The 20,835-nt window shown below is 32.9% G+C and overlaps 2 protein-coding genes across 6 annotated transcripts in view; one reads left to right on the forward strand and one right to left on the reverse strand.

Moving 5' to 3' along the window:
* Positions 1-20,835, forward strand: part of LOC140437110 (uncharacterized) — a 92,142-nt gene that overhangs the window by 51,873 nt on the left and 19,434 nt on the right. For 2 of the 5 annotated variants that reach the window (XM_072526437.1, XM_072526433.1), the window contains exons 2-8: positions 7,126-7,287; positions 10,036-10,113; positions 10,205-10,303; positions 11,047-11,109; positions 11,175-11,237; positions 16,086-16,333; positions 16,482-16,630. In XM_072526437.1, the coding sequence (XP_072382538.1) occupies positions 10,074-10,113; positions 10,205-10,303; positions 11,047-11,109; positions 11,175-11,237; positions 16,086-16,333; positions 16,482-16,630 (662 nt within the window). In that variant the 5' untranslated portion in view covers positions 7,126-7,287; positions 10,036-10,073. Of the gene's footprint in view, positions 1-6,940; positions 7,050-7,125; positions 7,288-10,035; positions 10,114-10,204; positions 10,304-11,046; positions 11,110-11,174; positions 11,238-16,085; positions 16,334-16,481; positions 16,631-20,835 lie in introns of those variants that run through there. The other 3 variants (XM_072526434.1, XM_072526435.1, XM_072526436.1) reach the window with 3 other exon arrangements.
* LOC140437112 (uncharacterized) overlaps positions 1-20,835 on the reverse strand; it is a 615,082-nt gene that overhangs the window by 37,907 nt on the left and 556,340 nt on the right. The window lies entirely within an intron of this gene.

Consider the following 20,835-nt stretch of genomic DNA (forward strand, 5'->3'; position numbering starts at 1 on the left):
TATATATATATATATATATATATATATATATATATATATATATATATATATATATATATATATATATATATATATATATATATATATATGTTTGTTTTCACCGACCAATCACAAGAGCCCGCGCGCCGCCGAGAGAGTATTTAAACGAGCGCCGAAATGCCCAGTCGACCAGTACTAATCGAGTAACGACGAGAAGTAGATCCACCAGGCTTGAGAATGGCAAGTGAGACCTTGCCGAAACGTCGCCAAAACAATGGTTTTCAAGAAAACCAGCATTTTACAACGCGGAGTCAAACCCGGAAAAATAGTGACAGCATATATATATATATATATATATATATATATATATATATATATATATATATATATATATATATATATATATATATATGTAATTCTAAGTCTTAACAGTTTCGTCAAATATTTTATATTAGTAGAAGAAAGCATCAACCAATTATGTCTTTAACCCTCAACTGGCGTTGTGGTGTCAGGCGGACCCCAGTACTTTTTAAATCCATGTAAAACTTGTAAATTTAGCATATATGCCTGGCCATGCCATCTACCTTTAAGTTGGTGCACTTGTAAGCCACTCCGATATGCACGTCAACTGTGACTGTGTTTCAGTATTGCTCTGAATAACCAGCAGTAAAGTTCATTTGGGGCCTGTGTAGTACCACGACGCTAATAGTGTTTTATTTCTGAAATGGTAGGTTCTTCTAAAAGAGTGTATTTCGGACAGCCTAATTATGATGAAAGTGTAAGGCGGTGGTATGATGAATTAGAAAGCGAGTTTAGTGATTATGAGGACCACAACGACAAAGATTTTTCTCCAGAGAGTGACCATAACTCTGATTCTGAGATGGAAGATCAGGGGGATAATGCTGAAACAGAAGAAAGGCAGGCTATAGGTGAAGAAGAAGAGGGGCCAGAAACAACAAATGGAAAAATTTATTTTGGTAAAAATCGATACAAGTAGTCTGCTATTCTGGCCAATCCAGATTTGAACATTAGAACAAAAAAACACAATCTGGTAAAAGTTCTTCTGGGGTTGAAAGGACCTGCAAAATGTGGTGATGTCTCTGACCCGTTCAAAATATGGAGCCTTTACAGAGGATATGGAAAATGAAATAATTCTACAGACAAATGAAAAAATATTGTTATTTCAAGATAAATTTAGCAATTCTGATAGAACAGACCTGGGAGAACTAACAAAGGAAGAATTTAAAGTGTTTCTCGCTATATCGTATTACGTAAGACTTGCAAGAAATATTTGCAACAAATCTTCAGATCCATTATGTCTTTGAAAAGAGTATATATGTTGCTCGCATGTCTAAAGTTTGTTGACTGAATAGTTAGTGTAAATATTTTATTGCTTTTGTTTTAGGTTTGATAATGCAGATGATCGAGAAGAACGTAAAACTAATGATCGAACTGCAGCAGTGTCTTGATTATTTGAGCGTTTTGTAAAAAATTTCCAAGACTGTTATTTTATGGGAGAATTGTGTTGTAACGACGAAATGCTGATAGAATTTCGCGGTAGATGTAAGTTTCGCATATACATACCTAATAAACCTCGGAGATATGTAGAGACGCAAGTACCCACTATTTCTATAATGGCTATATTTACTGTGGTAAGGATACTGCTGGTTTTTCTCTAACAAATGAGGAGAGATGTTTCATGAAATCAACACAAGCGGTGTTAAAACTATGTTGGCACGCTCAAATGAAACAAAAAAGAAATACCTATGCAGTTCCTTTCAAGTCGGAGCGGAGCTGAACTTCCATTTATGGTTTTACAAATGACTACACTATAATTTCCTACGCTAAAAAAAAGGGAAGGCAGTTTTAATATCATTAATGCACCATACCGAATGTGAGGACATAGAATCTGGTAAACCCGAAATCATTTGCCTCTATAATCAAACAAAAGGCGGTGTGGATATACTAGATCCGAAATGCACCACATATTCTACTAACCGGCGAACTAGGCAATGGCCAATGATTATTTTTTTAACAATATTGAATATCGCAGGTGTCAATGCACACATTTTACATGGATGTTATAAAAACAACCAAGCGATAGAGAGAAAAGCCTTTTACAAAATTCTTGAAAGACAACTTGCAGAACTATATTTCAATATAAGACTGTACAATTTTCGATACACTAGGGAGCTTCGCATGTGTAACAGTAGAATACTAAAGAAAGCTTTACCTGAAGCAGAGGAGGGAGAATAATCAGAACCAGAAACGAAAGATATGTGGTATCTGTGATCGAAAGAATGACAAAAAAACAAAAATGTCGTACAGCAAATGTTCCCGACCCATGTGCGGCGATTGCAGGGCATATGTTTGCAAGAATTGCACTTAGAAATATATTATTTGTAAACAGTTCGCAGTTTTGTTGATAATAATATATCTTAACTAGAGAGTTTGTATATTTTAGTTTCTTGTTCCTTATATGAAACGAAAAAATCAAGAAAAAAATAGTGATTTTATTTTTTATATTTGTTTTGTAAGAAATTATGTTCTGCTGTCAGAAAACCTTGAATAAGTTGTTACATTTTTTTAGCATTTGTCATTATTAATGAAAAATAAATAGCAATATTACATGGTTTTATTCCAGCTTAAATTATTAAAAATTATAACGAAATAATGAATTATGTCTTTATTAATTACACAAAAAAACTAAAAAAAAATGGGGTCCGGGAGACCCCAGGACGCAGTTACCGGCAGAATAAACCACGACGCCAGTTGAGGGTTAACAATATTTCTGTGTCATTATTTAATTAAGGTTATATTAGCATCGTTAATATTTTAGTCCCCTCTTGACTACGGCACTGCTTAACTGTGAAAAAAAAAATCAGTGAAATAGATGCAGCATTAATATTCCCAGACGGCTTAATTTCAATGATTAAGAACACATTTTCAAACAAGTATGTTAATAAAATAAATGTATCCCATTCGTGTATGCATTTCGACATTAATTATAAAGCCTGACATTGTCAGTTTCACAGTTTGTGCACACACGTAAAAAATGTAAAATAATTGTTAATAGGTTAACACACAATGCGCGGAGAACAGTATTACGTGATGGTTGTTTACATACGATAAAAATAGATATGATGCAACAAATAATGTACCCAATACGTATTGACCTCTTGTTCAAAAACGGCATTCTCTTCTAGTTACTGTATGGTCTATGAACGATTTTTTCAATAAGGTGATGCCAAAGTGTCGTCAGCAATCTGTAATTTACATAAACATTTGGAAAAGGTAAAAGTTTTGTTTTGTAACAATGAAGGTGTCTAGATTTAAACAATAAATAGTAACACAGGGTCACTTTCTTATCTCAATTGGTATGCGAGTAAACATTTCCAAATAAGTAACTTCAAAATAGTCTCGATAACAGTTACTGACAATATCAATTACATATAGGTGTGAAATAAAATTATCAGTGTGAAAGAGGACCTCTTAAAAAATAAATGTCTTTGATTTGGGAGTGAAATAATTCCTTCTAAAGGGCAAGAACCAGAAGATAAAATTTTATATTGTTGGTACATATGTCTAGTATCTAAAAGCAGATGATACGATGTCGGCCAGACAAATACGTTCTTTGTGGGCCAAGACCACCTGTGAATTAACAATAAGATATATCAGACTAATTTCCTCCTGGTGGTAAACAATTCACGTTTTACTTACTAATTTAATCATTGTTACTGGTATAAAAAATGAGTGGTATATAATATCAATTAAAAACACGACAGAATTTTGTTTTAAACATAACCTTCTTGGCTAAAAGAAAAACATCGAATCACAAATTAACTAAGGAACACAATCATTTAATATATTGGAAACCAACTGAGTTGATTAAATGTCACGACGTTTGTCATTAACGTGGAAAGAACCGTCAATTAATCGGGAAAACTCAAGTTGCCGCCCCGTTTCTCCATAACCATAGACAACACTAAAAATAAGAGCAGTCGGAACACTCTTCGGGCCACCCGGACACATCGATCGACCTCGGGGCCGGGGGCGTGAGGACATCCTGGTGCACGCACACCTACCACGGCAATTCCGAGCTTGCGCCCCGGGATGGCCTATACCGGTATTTTTTGTTAACCGATACCTAGGTATGCTATTTATATCCTCATTCTTAAAAAAATATGTTGTTACAGTTAAAGTATTACAGTAGTTATAATCAAATATGGTCACTTTTTTTCTTAATGTGCTACACAATCGTATCCTATTTAGTGCTCTTCCGTCACGTCTTTTTCGAACTTACTCTTCTAGTACTTACATAAACTCAGCAAATATTTCTGTTAGATAACTTTATTGGATAGATTTAAATTAACGAAGATGAAATAAGGAGTAGATTAGATGTCTATCTTGTTAACTTTGGATATCATAGCGGGAACATTTTTACCAAATTGAGACATATTCCGGGAGATATATAGTATATGGAGGGTAGGGCCATTAATGAACCAGACTTCTAATATCCGTTGATAAATGCCGATCCACGTACTTGTATATCTGATAGGTAAGGACTGGACACCACCTTGCATTATCTACCAACTCGAGTAGATGTAGGTGCAATTTAAGTTTGCAATGGTAAATGAGTATCCCCACCATCAGGGAACAACTCCTACGATTACCAGAAGGAGTTGGGCTCTCAAACTCCAGAAAGGCTTGTGGTCTGTCTCATAAGCTGACTACCGATGTAGTAGTCCAGTAACCACTTATAGAGAAGCTCCCTAAGACTACATTCAGTGCTAACAAGTACTCTGTTAATTTCCCTGTTATAATTGAGTGTTCTGGCACCCCTATTAAATTAATTGAGCTTCTTATTGCAATGCGAGGTAGAGTTCTTTTGTCAAAAATCCAGAAAGAATACTGCGTTGCTTCCAGGATCGTTAACGTTGCCTGTCTTCCTGAGCACATATATGATCCTACCAAAGAAGTACTTATCCACTATCGCTTGAAGACACACTAAGATCTGTCTAGAAGGCCGATGCATAGGAACCAAGGACTTGAGTCAAACCCGGTACTACACCCACATATTTTCTAAACAGTTTTACATAATGTTGCTTTAATGTAACTTTTTGTATCTGCAAAATGTGACTAATATTAAGTGCCAAGAAAAACTAAGTTTCAGATAGATAAGAATCTGAATGAGCATAAATGCTTCTATAATCTTGCTTATTAGTTTAGTCAGCAGATAAGACAAGATTATAAAAGCGCATATGTCTTATAAAATTTTTGTATTTTGCAGCAAATGAAATCAATTTTTATAAATCTGTTATAAATAAACGTTGCCCAATGTTTGCCATTTCTCATGAGATCAATTAAATTTATCACTTCCATTGACGGCTATGAAATTTTCATTGCTGGAGCCTAATCTTCAAAAGTTATAACATGAAATTTCGATTTTAAATTTTGGCAACAAATATGAGGCATTTGAAATATGCCCAAAAAACGATGAATTATTTAAACATTCACATCACGAACGATCGTACGTAATGGAAAATGACTCCACGAAGACGGTATTAGGTGGAATTTTTAGCTCAAGTTATGTTATTTCTAAAAACGTACTTGTATAATCAAAAAGAAGCAGTTTTAAATATTTTAGATAGTTTGTAATGTGAAAGTTTAAATTCAGCGTTTTTTAGCCATATTTTAAATGTCTCACATTTGTTGTCAGAACTTAAAACTGAAATTTCAGGCTATATGTTTTGAGCAATGAAAATTCAATAGTGACCGGTCAATAGAAGTGATACATTTTATAGATCTCATGAGAATCGTAGAAAATTTATTACAAACGTAGTTTTTACACAAACGGTTTTTTTAACACATTTATAGAAACTGACTTCATTTACAACAAAATGCAAAAATTACATAGGAAAGCTGCACTATTCACCTTTAAAACGCATTTACATTTTTGTGGATAGGACACTCTGATCAAAAGATATCGAACTTTTACCGTCTAGTTGATACAAATTTTATTTAAAATTGATTTCGCGCGGGAACCTGAAGTTGAAAATCACCGGTCGCTTCAAGCGTCGTTCTTTCTACAGAAAAAGTGCTAATAAACATTTTTGTTAAAATTATCTCAGCTACATTTTTATTCGAAAATTTTTTTTCTACGGAGTACTTATTTTTAGTAAATTGATTTTTTTCGCCCCCCCCCTAACTACGAGTGGTGGTTTTAGGGGGAAGTCGGGGGGTAAAAGTGGTAAATCTTTTTTCATCTTACCTAGATCGGATCTTACCTAGAAACATTCTAAAATAAGTCAGTGTCACTGTTATTTCAATTTCTTTTTTTTTTTTAGAAAATGTAATTAATAATAAGTGCTAGGAAGAAAGTGTTAGATTAATAAGAATAACATCACACAACTGCTTAAAGCCAATTTCTAAACGGATCGGGATATCGAGGCCAATAAAAAAAATGAATTTACTGGACCGATAACAATGTTATTGACTAACATGACAAAAGAGGGAACTAAATTGAATGAGGAAAAAATTTGATTCCATTTTAATAAAAACATTAAAATAGTTCATAGTCTACAAAAAGTCAAGACCCAAAAAACTGTATCCCTCAAATTCAATGTTCACTTTATGAAACGTTACATTAAATTTAATCGTTACAAAATAACGGTAACACATAATTCAAACCATCTCGAATTACAATATTTCTTCCCTTGAGCGCGTCTGGACGGTGTTACTCTGTGACGTCACCGGGTGCGAATCCATTTTCGATTAGGAAGTAAGGGTGTCTAGCTAGAAAATTTTTATTATTATATTTGGCATTTATGAATGTGCATACATTCACCATCGTGAAAATATGTTAAAAATTAAATAAAATTCCGTTATTTAACTCACGGGATATACAAAAAATTTGTTTAAAATTACATGTCTTGAAAAACTAACTTTCAAATTGAAAACTGTCAAAATACGATAAAAAAAGTGTCAAATATATTAATTTATACTTATCATATATTGCAATCAATATGTATGTATGTTTCAGGTGCATTGGTAAATGTAATAATCTCTGAGTATTTATCCCAATTATTATCAGTTTCATAAACTAATTGTTACGAAAAAACTTTATACAAATTTATATATTTTCAGATGAGTCGGGGACTTAGCGGGAGGCAAAGTCGCTAGTGAGCAGTTTAAAAGTTCCATGGTTTGCATTAGGCGCCAACCTAAGAAAAATTTCAGTTGCATCAGTATACCGTCCAAAATTGATTTGCGGCTTTGAATTGGAATTCTCAAGTGAGAGAAATTAAGGTGAGAAATATAGTCTTGTAAGTCAGTAACGTTCATTGAATGATTTCTAGCGGAAAGCGTAATACTTAGTACAAGATTCCACTGCGGCATCACTACGTTCATAATGTAGTTAATCAAACTCACATATAAATGTTTTTGATGGGTTGGAGTCAATAAAAGGGGCTATTGGTTAACTATTTAATATCTCGAGCTTTCAATTGTGTTTACAATTCTTATCAAGAGCTGCTAAAAAAGACAAAATATCTTACAAAGTTGAACTAGAAAGAAAAACATTTTTTGTTAACTCACCAAATAAAATTAGTTTCGTTAATAAAAATTGCTGCAAATACATTTCAAAAAGAATTAATACTAAAATGCCCTTATCTAATAAATTCCTCCCTGAAATTTTAATAATTTTGAAAACATTATTTATTCGAAAATTTCGAATGTTTTCAAAATTACATAATGTTTTCAAAATTATTAAAATTTCAGGGAAGAATTTATTAGATAAGGGCATTTTAGTATTAATTCTTTTTGAAATGTATTTGCAGCAATTTTTATTAACGAAACTAATTTTATTTGGTGAGTTAACAAAAAATATTTTTCTTTCTATTTCAACTTTGTAAGATATTTTGTCTTTTTTAGCAGCTCTTGATAAGAATTGTAAACACAATTGAAAGCTCGAGATATTAAATAGTTAACCAATAGCCCCTTTTATTGACTCCAACCCATCAAAAACATTTATATATTTTTTCCAAACGTCAATAATAGCCAGTCAAAAAGTGGCCGTAAATATTTTTAATCCAATTAATAGTAATTAATGTTTGTACAATTATTTTATTTCGTTTTTATTTAATTTATATATTTTTTTATCAAATTACAGCTAATTTTTTTTCTTAATATGATGATGTTGCCTGAGAAGAAATGGTCACAAATTAGGGTTGCCAGCTGTTAAACACGCGAGGTATCAAAGATAAAGTAAAATATAGTTAACGCGAAACGACACTGGTTTGACAAGTCATAATTATGTTGTATATTATTAGTTTCGTTCCCAATACGAGTACTCAACGCGTTCAGGATTACTTCACTTGATCACGCAATGAGCGTTGGCGGTGATCAAGTTCTGTACTGGATAGGGACTGCTCATGATACAAAGAATAACAGGTATGATACTCCCAAGCGCGAAATTGGGATGGGTTCGCGCATGACCTCACAATGAGAGTGATCATTTAAATTTTTTTTTGTATTCTTCGACCTGCCTTTAAGTAGATTTATGAATAAACTTTTGGGATTTTGACAGATGAAGAAAAGGAACAGCATCACTCTTCAGCTTAGGTCCCTTCTTTGATTCATATTGTAGCAATTCATTCTGCAAATTTGTTTTAAAGTATTCCAGTTTAAAGTTTTTGGAACAAATCCTTGAGGTTTTAGTATTAAATTTGTCTTCACGGTAACAAGCAATAACCTAGTTTTTCCACTACCGAGTACTTGAGTAAACCATGAAACCTACCAGATTTATCGGCATCTCTTGTCTGATTATCAGTATAGTTGAATATTGAGTACTGACTCAATAATAATTAAACATACCTTATCTAGAACTTCTAGGACACCTACAAAGCCACTATCACTTATAAAATCGAATAAAGAGTTCAAAATATTCCTAATGATATTTTTTTTACACTAAAAAGCCTACAAATCAACTTAAATCTCAGAAAACACCATAAAATCTACAACAATCTTGCCAAAGAAGCCAAAAACTAAAAATTGATAAAACTCCCGTTATAAACAGATATTACAATGACGGCCACTCTCATGGTGACGTCAAGAGTACGAGATCTGCTGACAGTGTTCTGCGCAATATCATACCCGTTATTCTTTGTATGATGGGAACTACTAGTCCAGAATTTTGTCGTTCGCGGTTAGTTAGTCCGTAGTGCAGAACCAGTTCAACCTTGGGATCTGAAGAGAATTTCGAGTTCGTACATGTGCAATAGGAATTCCAAACATCTTTGTTTGTGTTATCGTTTAACTGGATAAAAAAATAGGTTTATTAAATTTACTTTTTAAATCATTTAATTTTGTGGATAAGTTGTGAATTACCAGTTATTTGTTTGCTTTTTAACATAATCAATTTTGTTATTAAATTAAAATGTCAATAAAAAAACTTCGCTTCAATAAATCAAGTTGTAAAATAAAACAAACCAGGCATAGAAGACTGCATTGAACTACAGGTTGTTTAAAATTCATTTGCGGTGTAAATCAATCCTAAACTGATTATGAACCGCGCTTGCCTATAACACGGTTACTAAGAGGATTCTGAACTGATCCTGAACGACTCCAGCACTTATGAACGTAGTGATCCTGCAGTGGGATCTTAGACTATAAGACACTAAAACACCGGAACATACAGTATGTTACATTTTCTTATGTTCTTACATTCTTAATACAAAGGTATGTTCAACGAAAAGATGACTCTTTTCAGAACTTCGTCATTATATTGTATTATAGTCTATTTGATTTAATTAAGTGAATACAGTGTATAAATTTGAATACAGATAAAAAGCACAAATAATATCTACTTTTTTTTTAATATCATTTGGTGAAAATCCGTAGCAGATAGATCTATTAAGAATACAATAAGTTATATATGCCTATATTATTTCATACTAATTACACCAGATGTGTTTACTTCATTGTAAGTTGTTTCCGTTTTTTTCCTTTCATTGGGATTTAAAACAATTTATATATAATTATTTATCATTCTTACAGATTTTAATTAAAAGCATTAGATTAACAATTTTGTGAAGATGGAGCACAGAGAGTCGAAACACGAAACATGTTCTGAAGGTAAGAATTTTGCATATGTTTACTCAATGGTTTGTAACTTTATCGTGATACCTTGTTAGAACTACAACCATTATTGATTAATGATTTGCAGTGTTTGAAGCAAATCAGCAAGAAGAGGACATTGATGCATCGTTGTTTTGTCCATATGTGATTCTAGATGAAGAAACTGACAGGATCTCCACAGATAACGGTGAGTAGTCTAATGTGCTTACTTTATAATCTATTAAAATAAACATATTTTAGAAAAATATAGACATACTTTCAAAATGCCATGTTTTAAATTGGTCTTAATTTTAATTTTTGTAAGTGGTAAATTACTCTGCTATATTTTGTATAGTATAGGCCTATACATTTAAAAAAAATTTTAAAAACTGTTTGGCCCTAAAGAACAACAAACAAATAAACAAGAAATCTCCTTCATGGCAATAAAAAGGAAGACATTCCTTGATAATCTAGGGCCTCGCAATGTATATATAGGCTGGCAGAGATCAATCAGTGGTCTTTATCGAAATTCACATTACACACTTCAATCTGTTTTCTGTTAAAAAATATTCATACGCGTAGAAATGAAAATTTGCGACAATTGCGAGAAAAAGTAAAAATATCATTTTGGAATTTTGCTTATGGGGAATCCGAAAGCAGAAGTTTGTGAAAATTGGGTATGAAAAATTCTACTGTATAATTTAAAACATCAACTTATTTATGTATTATGCTACTGTTTATTTTCAGAACTGAAATGATTCTTGCATTATTACTAAATGTAAAGCATCTTTGTAATTAGCACCTTTGTAAATGACTTCAATATTTTCTTACCGATGCATTTGCAATAATAATATTCATTCTCTGTGATAGGATCATCTCTGTGTACTTAATGTACGTATTCTACTTGACTTATTTGAATAACGTATAGTATCCAAGTCTTTTTTCTTTTAGATGAACACATCGATAATTACATGGAAGCTGATCCCTTAGACTATAACATAATTGGAATCAAAGGTATTTTTCTGTTATTTATATTTTTTGCAGCTACAGTCCTTATATTACTTCTATTATGGTTTTAGCAAAATTCCGATTGACTGATGATGAAGAATCTCTAAGACAAAAGATATATTGTGCAAAAGAATGTAAGTTGAATCTCTAAATTTCAAATGACACGAAATGTTAATAAATGTAGTACACACACACACACACACACACACACACACACACACACACACACACATATATATATATATATATATATATATATATATATATATATATATATATATATATCCTCTAAAATAACAGCTGAATTGGTAGATGAAAAAGGGGGGTTGAGGTTAATTGGGTATACAGCTGATTAAAAGCCAAGTGTACTCTGTTTAACAATTCATTATATTTCGCCAATTTTCATTGGCATCATTAGATGAGAGCTACAATTATTTAAAACATGGTAAAATACAATTTAATAATAGTTTGTTGTTTATATACTTACTTAATTGAGGTTAATGGCAGTGCGATTTATTTTAATACCATCAAGTAAAAATTTTTTTGTTGGAATAATGTTGATTGTAGTTGATGTTGATTACAAATTAAAATATAGGAAACAAATACAATTTAAATTAAAAATAAAACAGACACAACGTTTAGTTCGGTAAATGTCATTAAGGTTACGTACTAGAACTATCAAATATCGAATATTATTAATTGACTTTTGTGAAGATGATTAGTTCCATGGTGTTGACGTAGTAGTTGTTTATTTGATTAATATTTACTGTAAGGTGTGTTATAGTTGAAAAATTTTTGAAATTACATTATGTGTTGTATTAATTATTTAATAGTTATATGTGTCTATTTATAATGTTTGTTTTTCGATGTGTAATAAATAAGCATAAATCTCACTCAGATGTTCAACATCTGATTTATTATTTATTAAATTATCCATTTGAGTGATAAATGCCATCTCGAGGAAGAGTCTTTTATTGAGATTATTTTCCATTGCAAGAATCTTTGTTTCACTGTAGTTCATTATGTGGTGTTCATTATGTACGTGTTTTGCAAGGGAACATCTATCAGGATATAATCTGCTGTCACTCTTGTGGGAAGTGATGCGACTTTTATAAGCGATATCATAAGCATAGCACAAAAATTAATCTTATAAAACAAATGAAAAACAGAATTTTACAGATTGCAGATCAATCACTCTATTATAAAAACCTAAAAATCCTTCATCAGCTCTTTCTAGACAATTCATACCCAAACACATTACTTACTAAAATACTATTCAACACAACAAATGATACATTATCTGTAACACAAACCATCTCTAACCACACACCACAAAACACTACACCTACACTAGACACAACCCCTAACACTAATTTAACTCCTTTTAAATACTTTAAATTACCCTTCATACAAGACTTAACACCGAAACTTACACGAATTTTCAAATCAGTTGACGACAACATAAAAATCGCTAATTACACAGTGTTAAACATTAATTCGATATTCACCAAACTAAAAGATAAAACACCTACTGATCAATTATCTAATATAGTCTATCGTATCCCGTGCGGAAGTTGTAACAAACAATATATTGGCCAAACCAACAGACACCTAAAAAGTCGCATCACTTCCCACAAGAGTGACAGCAGATTATATCCTGATAGATGTTCCCTTGCAAAACACGTACACGATGAACACCACATAATGAACTACAGTGAAACAAAGATTCTTGCAATGGAAAATAATCTCAATAAAAGACTCTTCCTCGAGATGGCATTTATCACTCAAATGGATAATTTAATAAATAAGAAATCAGATGTTGAACATCTGAGTGAGATTTATGCTTATTTATTACACATCGAAAAACAAACATTATAAATAGACACATATAATTATTAAATAATTAATACAACACATAATGTAATTTCAAAAAATTTTCAACTATAACACACCTTACAGTAAATATTAATCAAATAAACAACTACTACGTCAACACCATGGAACTAATCATCTTCACAAAAGTCAATTAATAACATTCGATATTTGATAGTTCTAGTACTTAACCTTAATGACATTTACCGAACTAAACGTTGTGTCTGTTTTATTTTTAATTTAAATTGTATTTGTTTCCTATATTTTAATTTGTAATCAACATCAACTACAATCAACATTATTCCAACAAAAAAATTTTTACTTGATGGTATTAAAATAAATCGCACTGCCATTAACCTCAATTAAGTAAGTATATAAACAACAAACTATTATTAAATTGTATTTTACCATGTTTTAAATAATTGTAGCTCTCATCTGATGATGCCAATGAAAATTGGCGAAATATAATGAATTGTTAAACAGAGTACACTTGGCTTTTAATCAGCTGTATACCCAATTAACCTCAACCCCCCCTTTTTATATATATATATATATATATATATATATATATATATATATATATATATATATATATATATATAAAAGCGTCAAGAAATAAATATATAGGTATGTATATAATTTGAACATAATTTTCATGAATTTTAGTTTTAATATTGAACACTAATTGTGTTTTAAATTGGTATTAACACAATTATATCATAATTATTGATGACTAGCACTACTAGTGGAGCCACCCTGGTATGTTATTGATTTTGAAATTACTGCGTTACTTATAGTCAAATGTCATGCCACTTGTTGATTTCGTGAGAGTGAGAATTTTGTACGCGGTTTTTAAAATTAACTAAACCAAGAGTTCATTTTTGGTTTCGCCTTTTGTACTAGCCTTTGAAGTGTTAACTAGGGTGATGACTACATTGGTAACTATGTTAATTGCAGTTCTTAAAAAAAACGCGAGGTTATGTTACTAAAAGTTAAATATACGTAATTTATCAATGGTTCAATTCATGTATTAAAGTTTATCTATATTATTTTTGTACATACTTATGTTCTTCGTACTGTATAAAACTAACGTATTTTTTGCTTTTTCTTTAAAAAAAATATTGAACTTATTATATTTAGAAGTTCATGGTTCCAAGTTGAGCTTTTTAAACTTTACTTTCATCAATTGACATTCTTGATAATTGATAATCTTGTACGTTTTTTCTTTGATATTTTCTCTATTTTTGTGAGTTTACTGATATACTTTTTGACTGAACTGATAATACGTATGAATTTGTAAACAAAACGTTTTCATTAAATAATGAAGTAGCAAGATCCTAAGTTTTCTTCTCCACTTTTGTAAACGATAATCCTCCCTAGTACTCCTAGTACACCTTAAAGTTAAGTATAAAATATACCATGTGTTACAGCATTAGATGGGTACTTCGATGGATTATTCAGGGAACCATATTTTTTCTTTCTATATTAATTTCCATGTTTCTCTAGCATCGACCGAGTCCTAGTAGCTTCTTACGAGAGAACGGAGGAAACGAAATCTGCTAGGGCGCTGGGCTGGTGCCTATCTATCGTAAAAGACGACTAATAGTTCAAAACAAACTTTGATAACGATAGTTATCAAAGTTTGCATTATTTATTTAAAATATCATCGCCAGCATTTTCGCTGATTATGCAGGAATTTTGTAAATCAATTAATATCGTTTTCAAGGACCATTTAAATTGAAAGGACAAACCGCATCGAGTACATTATGCTTTTTTTTGAGGTCTTTATGTGAAGAATTACACAACAATCTCTCACTAGCATATGGCTCTAAAAACTTCAACACTTGGTCATTGCTCCACCCAACCATAGTTAACGAAAAATTTACCAAACAATAAACTAATAAGTCCATGCACCGACAAGACAACGAGCAGCATGTAAACAGTCACTGTCACTCGCACTGCAAGTCCTTTGATTTCCGTTAAAAAACCGCCAACGAAGGGAGCGTACGACAGCGGCAGTGGCAAGAGTAATGGCAGCGCGAGAGACGTATTTACATACTCAAGCTGCTAACTTCCCTGCTCAATTCCCTGCTCAATTCCCTGCTCACTGCCGCGGAAGTGAGTCTCTTGGCAGTGACCTCTGAATCATACGAGGTGGGCCGTTATTCCCACCTGCGTTCACTTGTTCGCCCTCACAGAGATCACGGGTGGGTGTTCGTGTAGCAACAGAGGTACTGCTGGGACGTTTTAGCCCCACGCTATGGCTAGCGTGCCATCCTCAGCTGGAGACGGACTCGCAGGGGCATTGGTCCTGCCAGAATAGGATAGACTTCCTTCCGGATATATGGCTTTACCCTTTATGCACCCTGCGCTATCCAAAACTGGGCTTCTTGGGTCGTCAGCGTTAAGTATTCCCCGGACTTTAAATCCCAGGGAGGGAATCTTCGATATCCATTTTTGTTGACACGGATTCCTTGATGGGTATGGGGTCTGTTAGGGATAATCCATAAATAGTTTACTCATTAATAATAATAAACTAATTAGACAGTTCAAAGTATGATAGTCCATCGATTTTCATACAACGTAAAGTCCCTTTCCATTTTTAAAAAATATGGATGTAACATTAATTGTTGTATTCTAAAAAGCCCCATTGAATAAACATCAGTGTTAAACGCTACCAACGATCCAAAAACCCACTGTAGTTTTTAAAATGATGAAAACATTTGAAATCTTAACGAAATGTAGATGTTGCATTTTATTTTTAAAAGGTGTAACCCTTTAAATAACTTAATAGTTTTTCGTAAAATAATCAATATGTTAAGATAGATCTCGTAGATTCCTGAATACTCCATCGAAGTGACACTCTAATGATGTGGGCACATGGTATATTCTCTATTTACAATAAAGGACTTACGGAAATTGGAAGGGAGGCAGTTACCAAATGACAGATATCTGTATCGTTAAAATTGAATAAAATCGACCTGTTTATATAATAACCAAATGATAGCGTCGAGAACAGATGATTGTTTATTAGGTTATAGTAGTACTACCCTACGGTAGTAGTTCAATACGGTATAACTTTTATAATAATAATACGGTAAAACTTTTAGCTTGCCCTGTCCAAGCCACCAAAATCCACTGCACTTCCTGCAACTGTCATCTTGGAAGTGCTTTAAGTAATATCAAAAATGTTTACATTCATCCGCTTTTAAAAGTCATAATTTGCAAAGAATGTTTCGAGTTTTACACAGCAGGTGACTTTGAATTGGATGAAGATGGCCAAGAAAAATTCTGCAGATGGTGCGGTCAAGGTGGAAGACTTTTTTGCTGTAACGAATGCCCTAGGGTTTTTTGTACGGTAAGTGGGCCGCTTTCATTATGATATTAAAAGTCAAAACTCCATTATTAAGATGTAAACCAATAATTAATTTAAAAGATGACAAAAAATGAAAAATCTATGATGGATATTTGTTTTCTGTAAAAAAATAATTTTTTGTTTGTTTTAGACTTGTGTCAAATTAAATTTTTCGTCTAGCCAGTACAGCCAAATACGAAACACTCACTACTGGAAATGTTTTATATGCGATCCATCATCGATAATGCATCTTAAAGTGAAATGCTTTGAGTTTGCAAAATATTATCGCGAGGAATTGATGTAAGTATATATACACAACCAAACTTATATGGAAACTTTTCTAATCAAAATCACTAAAAAGTTTCGAACCAATTTCATCACCAGGAATCACATCTTTAAGACAGTATAAAATCATACATAAATTAATATTCCTTGTTTAAAGTTCTGCCTTTGTGCCAATTTTATGCTATCGGTAATAATGTATAACTATACAGAGAAATTATTAAATAAATATAAGGTTGAATGCTCGGATAAATGAACTTTGATCAAATAAAAGGCATATATCGAGCACAGTTTAATTTAATCTTGCCCAAGTACTTTCGATCCATAGATCATCTTCAGGGGCATTTCGTCAATTGCGGCCTATCCGACAAGAATAAAATGTCATAAACATATAATTATACAACACACTACACTACACAAGGACAAACAAACACTTTAAAATTATTGAAAAATAGCTACATTGCTTACAGAAGCCGGAGACAGAATCTCGGCTTCTGTAAGCAATGTAAGCTAATTTTAAGGCTGCTCCAGATAATTACGTTTAGCATCAGATGTCTATATGAAAAAATAAATATTTAGGGGTTTGCTTCAGTGATACTAATGACCAGACAAGAGAAATCAAGAGGCGAATAGAGATAGCGAGACAATCGTTTGTGAAAATGAAAAAGGTCCTATGCAGCCGGGACATAAATATAAACTTAAGAACGAGAATGTTAAGGTGCTATGTTTTCTCCGTTCTGCTGTACGGCATGGAAACCTGGACACTGAAAAAGATAAACATCAAAAACATTGAGGCATTCGAGATGTGGTGTTACAGGAGAATGTGGAAAATACCATGGACAGAAAGAGTAACAAATCAAGATGTTCTGCTGAAGATGGGGAAGGAATGCAAAGACATAAAAACCATACAAACGAAAAAACTGGAATATCTGAGCCACATAATGAGAGGAGAAAAGTACTCTCTGCTTAGACTCATAATCCAAGGAAAAATCTCGGGAAAGAGAAATGTGGGACGTAGGAGGATTTCCTGGTTGCGAAATTTAAGGGAGTGGTATGGGTGCAGTTCAATAGAGTTGTTTAGAGCTGCAGCCAACAAAGTGAAGATTGCTGTGATGGTAGCCAACCTCCGATAGAAGACGGTACTGCAAGAAGAAGAATCAGATGTCTTATCAAGGGAGTTAAAGATGGTACAGTCAAACCACAAAAAAACATAAAACTGCATACTTTACTGCAACAAGCCAACAGGTATTCATACAAAGCAGCTCTGACGAGGCAGGTGAAACATTTAGATAGTACCTACTGCATTTTATGTTTTTGTGGAATAGCCTAATTATTTCTAAAATTATTTCGACAGAATATTTTACACAAACACATAATCTGAGCAAAAAAAAACACAAAAAAACAAAATTACGTTAAATATATAAGGAGACTATAGATAAATAATTGAATACATACAAGGAATGTCTCACAAAATTGGAAAAATAAAGAGAAAATAAATAAATTGAAACATATAGTCTTTTTGACATATTACAAGACAGAAGAAAAAAATAAGTTGTAAGTACATTGTTATTTATTACCAAATTACACGGCGACAAAATTTGACTATGACTAATATAGATCAAACAGACAAATTTCGACAATATGGATTAAAAGTTGTGTTGATATCCCAATTTCATAATCTCCAATAAAGATAAGTATCGGCTCGTAACCATGCTAGTTGTAAGACATTATTTACAAACTCAAAATTTAAGTACACACGATTCAGGTAATACACCTAAGCAACGGATCTACTAATTTGAAGCTTATTTCTAGCGCAAATCCATACAAATCTGTAATTAAGGATATTATATTTTAAAACCATCTTTACCTGATTATCTGTAGTTAATACATACGCTTTACGAATGTCGATCGTTCATAAAAAATAATGCGGTAACTTTTTGTGCGGTCTGCTAGATAGACGATTGATTAATTGGTTTCTAGGTAGTTGTGTTGTATGACCCGCCGTCACATCTGCAGACAGCAGACAAAGGCAGATTTTAGGCAGAGGTGTCAATCTGCCAACAGGAATTTTTTGATCAGATTCAAATCAAGAAATCCGCGTAAAACGGAATAAAACTCGTCTTTAATTACAACAGGAGTTTTATACAAAAACTCACCCTATAGGAGCACAATTATAGGAAAAGCAAAAGATTAACATAATAAAAGTAGATCAAACAAAGGATGGAAACCAGCAAGACCCACAATAAAAAAATTATAAAACAATCACGTACGCTTATGTAGGAAACCTCATAGCTACTTTGAGTGAATCGACTGGACACAATCAGAAGGGAGGACGAGAGATGGACCAAAGATATAACTATCTGGACACAGAGAACAAGAAAAAGCTAACCCTAACCAAAGCTGACGAAAGCCATTGGCGGGACATATATCCAGGTATGCAGCACTAGACGCTGGGAAGCGATGATGATGAACTAACAAGATGGGCTTTTTAAAATCAAGGAAAAAATGATTTCTTTATTTTGATGTTCATTTTTAACAATCTCATTAAATTAATATATTGATTTATATTCTCAGAAGAAATTGTGTTGATTTTTAGATATATAGTTATAGTTTCCAGATATCTTTCCGTTATCAACATCACTTTCTTATGTACCATTGATTGTATCATAATTTGTTACATACTGTTCATGGTAACTAAACATCTAAAATATTCTCCACCTTATTCTATAGAAATTGATGTACCTTATCAATATCAATTTAATCATCATTTAATCTTCGCTTATCCACTGCTGGACATAGATCTCCCCCATAATTTTCCATCTATTTCGGTCTTGTGCCTCTTGCATTCAATTCCTATGACAACGTTTTAGATCGTCAGTCCAACGTGTTGGTGGACGACCTCTGCTTCGGTAGGCATCATCTCTTGGTCTCCATTCCAGTATCCGCTTTGTCCATCTATTATCTGTCATTCGAGCCACGTGACCTGCCCAGTTCCATTTCAGTGTTGCTATTCTCTCTACTGCATCAGCCACTCCTGTTCTTTGTCGTAGCTGGCGAGTTGGGATCATGTCTCGTAGTGAAACGCCCAACATAGCACGCTCCATCGCCCTTTGACACACACGGATCTTTTGAACTGTTCTCCTTGTCATGGTCAACGTTTCCGCACCTTAAGTTAACACTGGCAAAACACACTGATTAAACGTTTTTCTTTTAAGGCATATTGGTATATCAGACGATTTGAAAATATGGTTCAGCTTGCCGAAGGCTGCCCAAGTCAGTCTTATACGACGGAGAAGCTCAACGGTTTGGTTATCTTTTCCTATGCGAATCTCATGACCTAGGTATTTATAGGCCATTACCTGGTCTATGGATCTTGTTCCTACGCATATATCTTCGCTGACTACAAGATTTGTCATCATCTGGGTTTTAGATATATTTATTTTCAATCCCTCTTCTAGTGAGGAAAGGTAGAGCTGATTTAAAAGTTCTTTGGCCTCGTCTATCCTATCAGCTATTAGTACAATATCATCTGCAAACCTTAGATGGCTAAGCTTTTCTTCGTTTATGTTTATGCCCTTGTCGGTCAGTTTTGCCCTTTTACATATATATTCCAAAAGCGTAGTGAACAGTTTCGGCGATATGGTGTCCCCCTGGCGTACTCCACGTTGTATCGGGAATTTCTGGGTTTGACGATCACCCTCTCTAACACTGGCTGTTGCGTTTTGGTATATGTGTTTAATTATATTTATATACCGATAGTCAATTCGGCATTCTGTCAAGGCTTCCAACATTTTTTGTTGATTTACGGTGTCGAATGCCTTTTCATAGTCGACAAATATTAAAGCTAGTGGTTTATTATATTCAGTGCATTTTTCTATTAAGATTTTTTATTACCAGTAGGTGATCGTTTGTTCCATAGCCTTTTCTAAAACCCGCCTGTTCTATGGGCTGATAAAATTTCAATTTATTTTCTAGTCGTTTCGTAATTATTTTTGTAAATAGTTTATAAATATGTGAAAGTAGACTTATGGGCCTGTAATTCCTGAGGTCGGTAGCTTCCCCTTTTTTATGAAGTATCAATTTAATATATGCCTTTAATCAGATGTGTTAATTTTATTTGTCTAACTGAAATAACAATGAAATTGCGACATTTTTTATGTTAACTTTTGATTAAAAGCTTAAAGTATTAATCACGTCAGGAATTAACATCGACGCAAAATCTG

This window comes from Diabrotica undecimpunctata, chromosome 3 (genome assembly GCF_040954645.1).
Source record: "Diabrotica undecimpunctata isolate CICGRU chromosome 3, icDiaUnde3, whole genome shotgun sequence".
Lineage (NCBI taxonomy): Eukaryota > Metazoa > Arthropoda > Insecta > Coleoptera > Chrysomelidae > Diabrotica > Diabrotica undecimpunctata.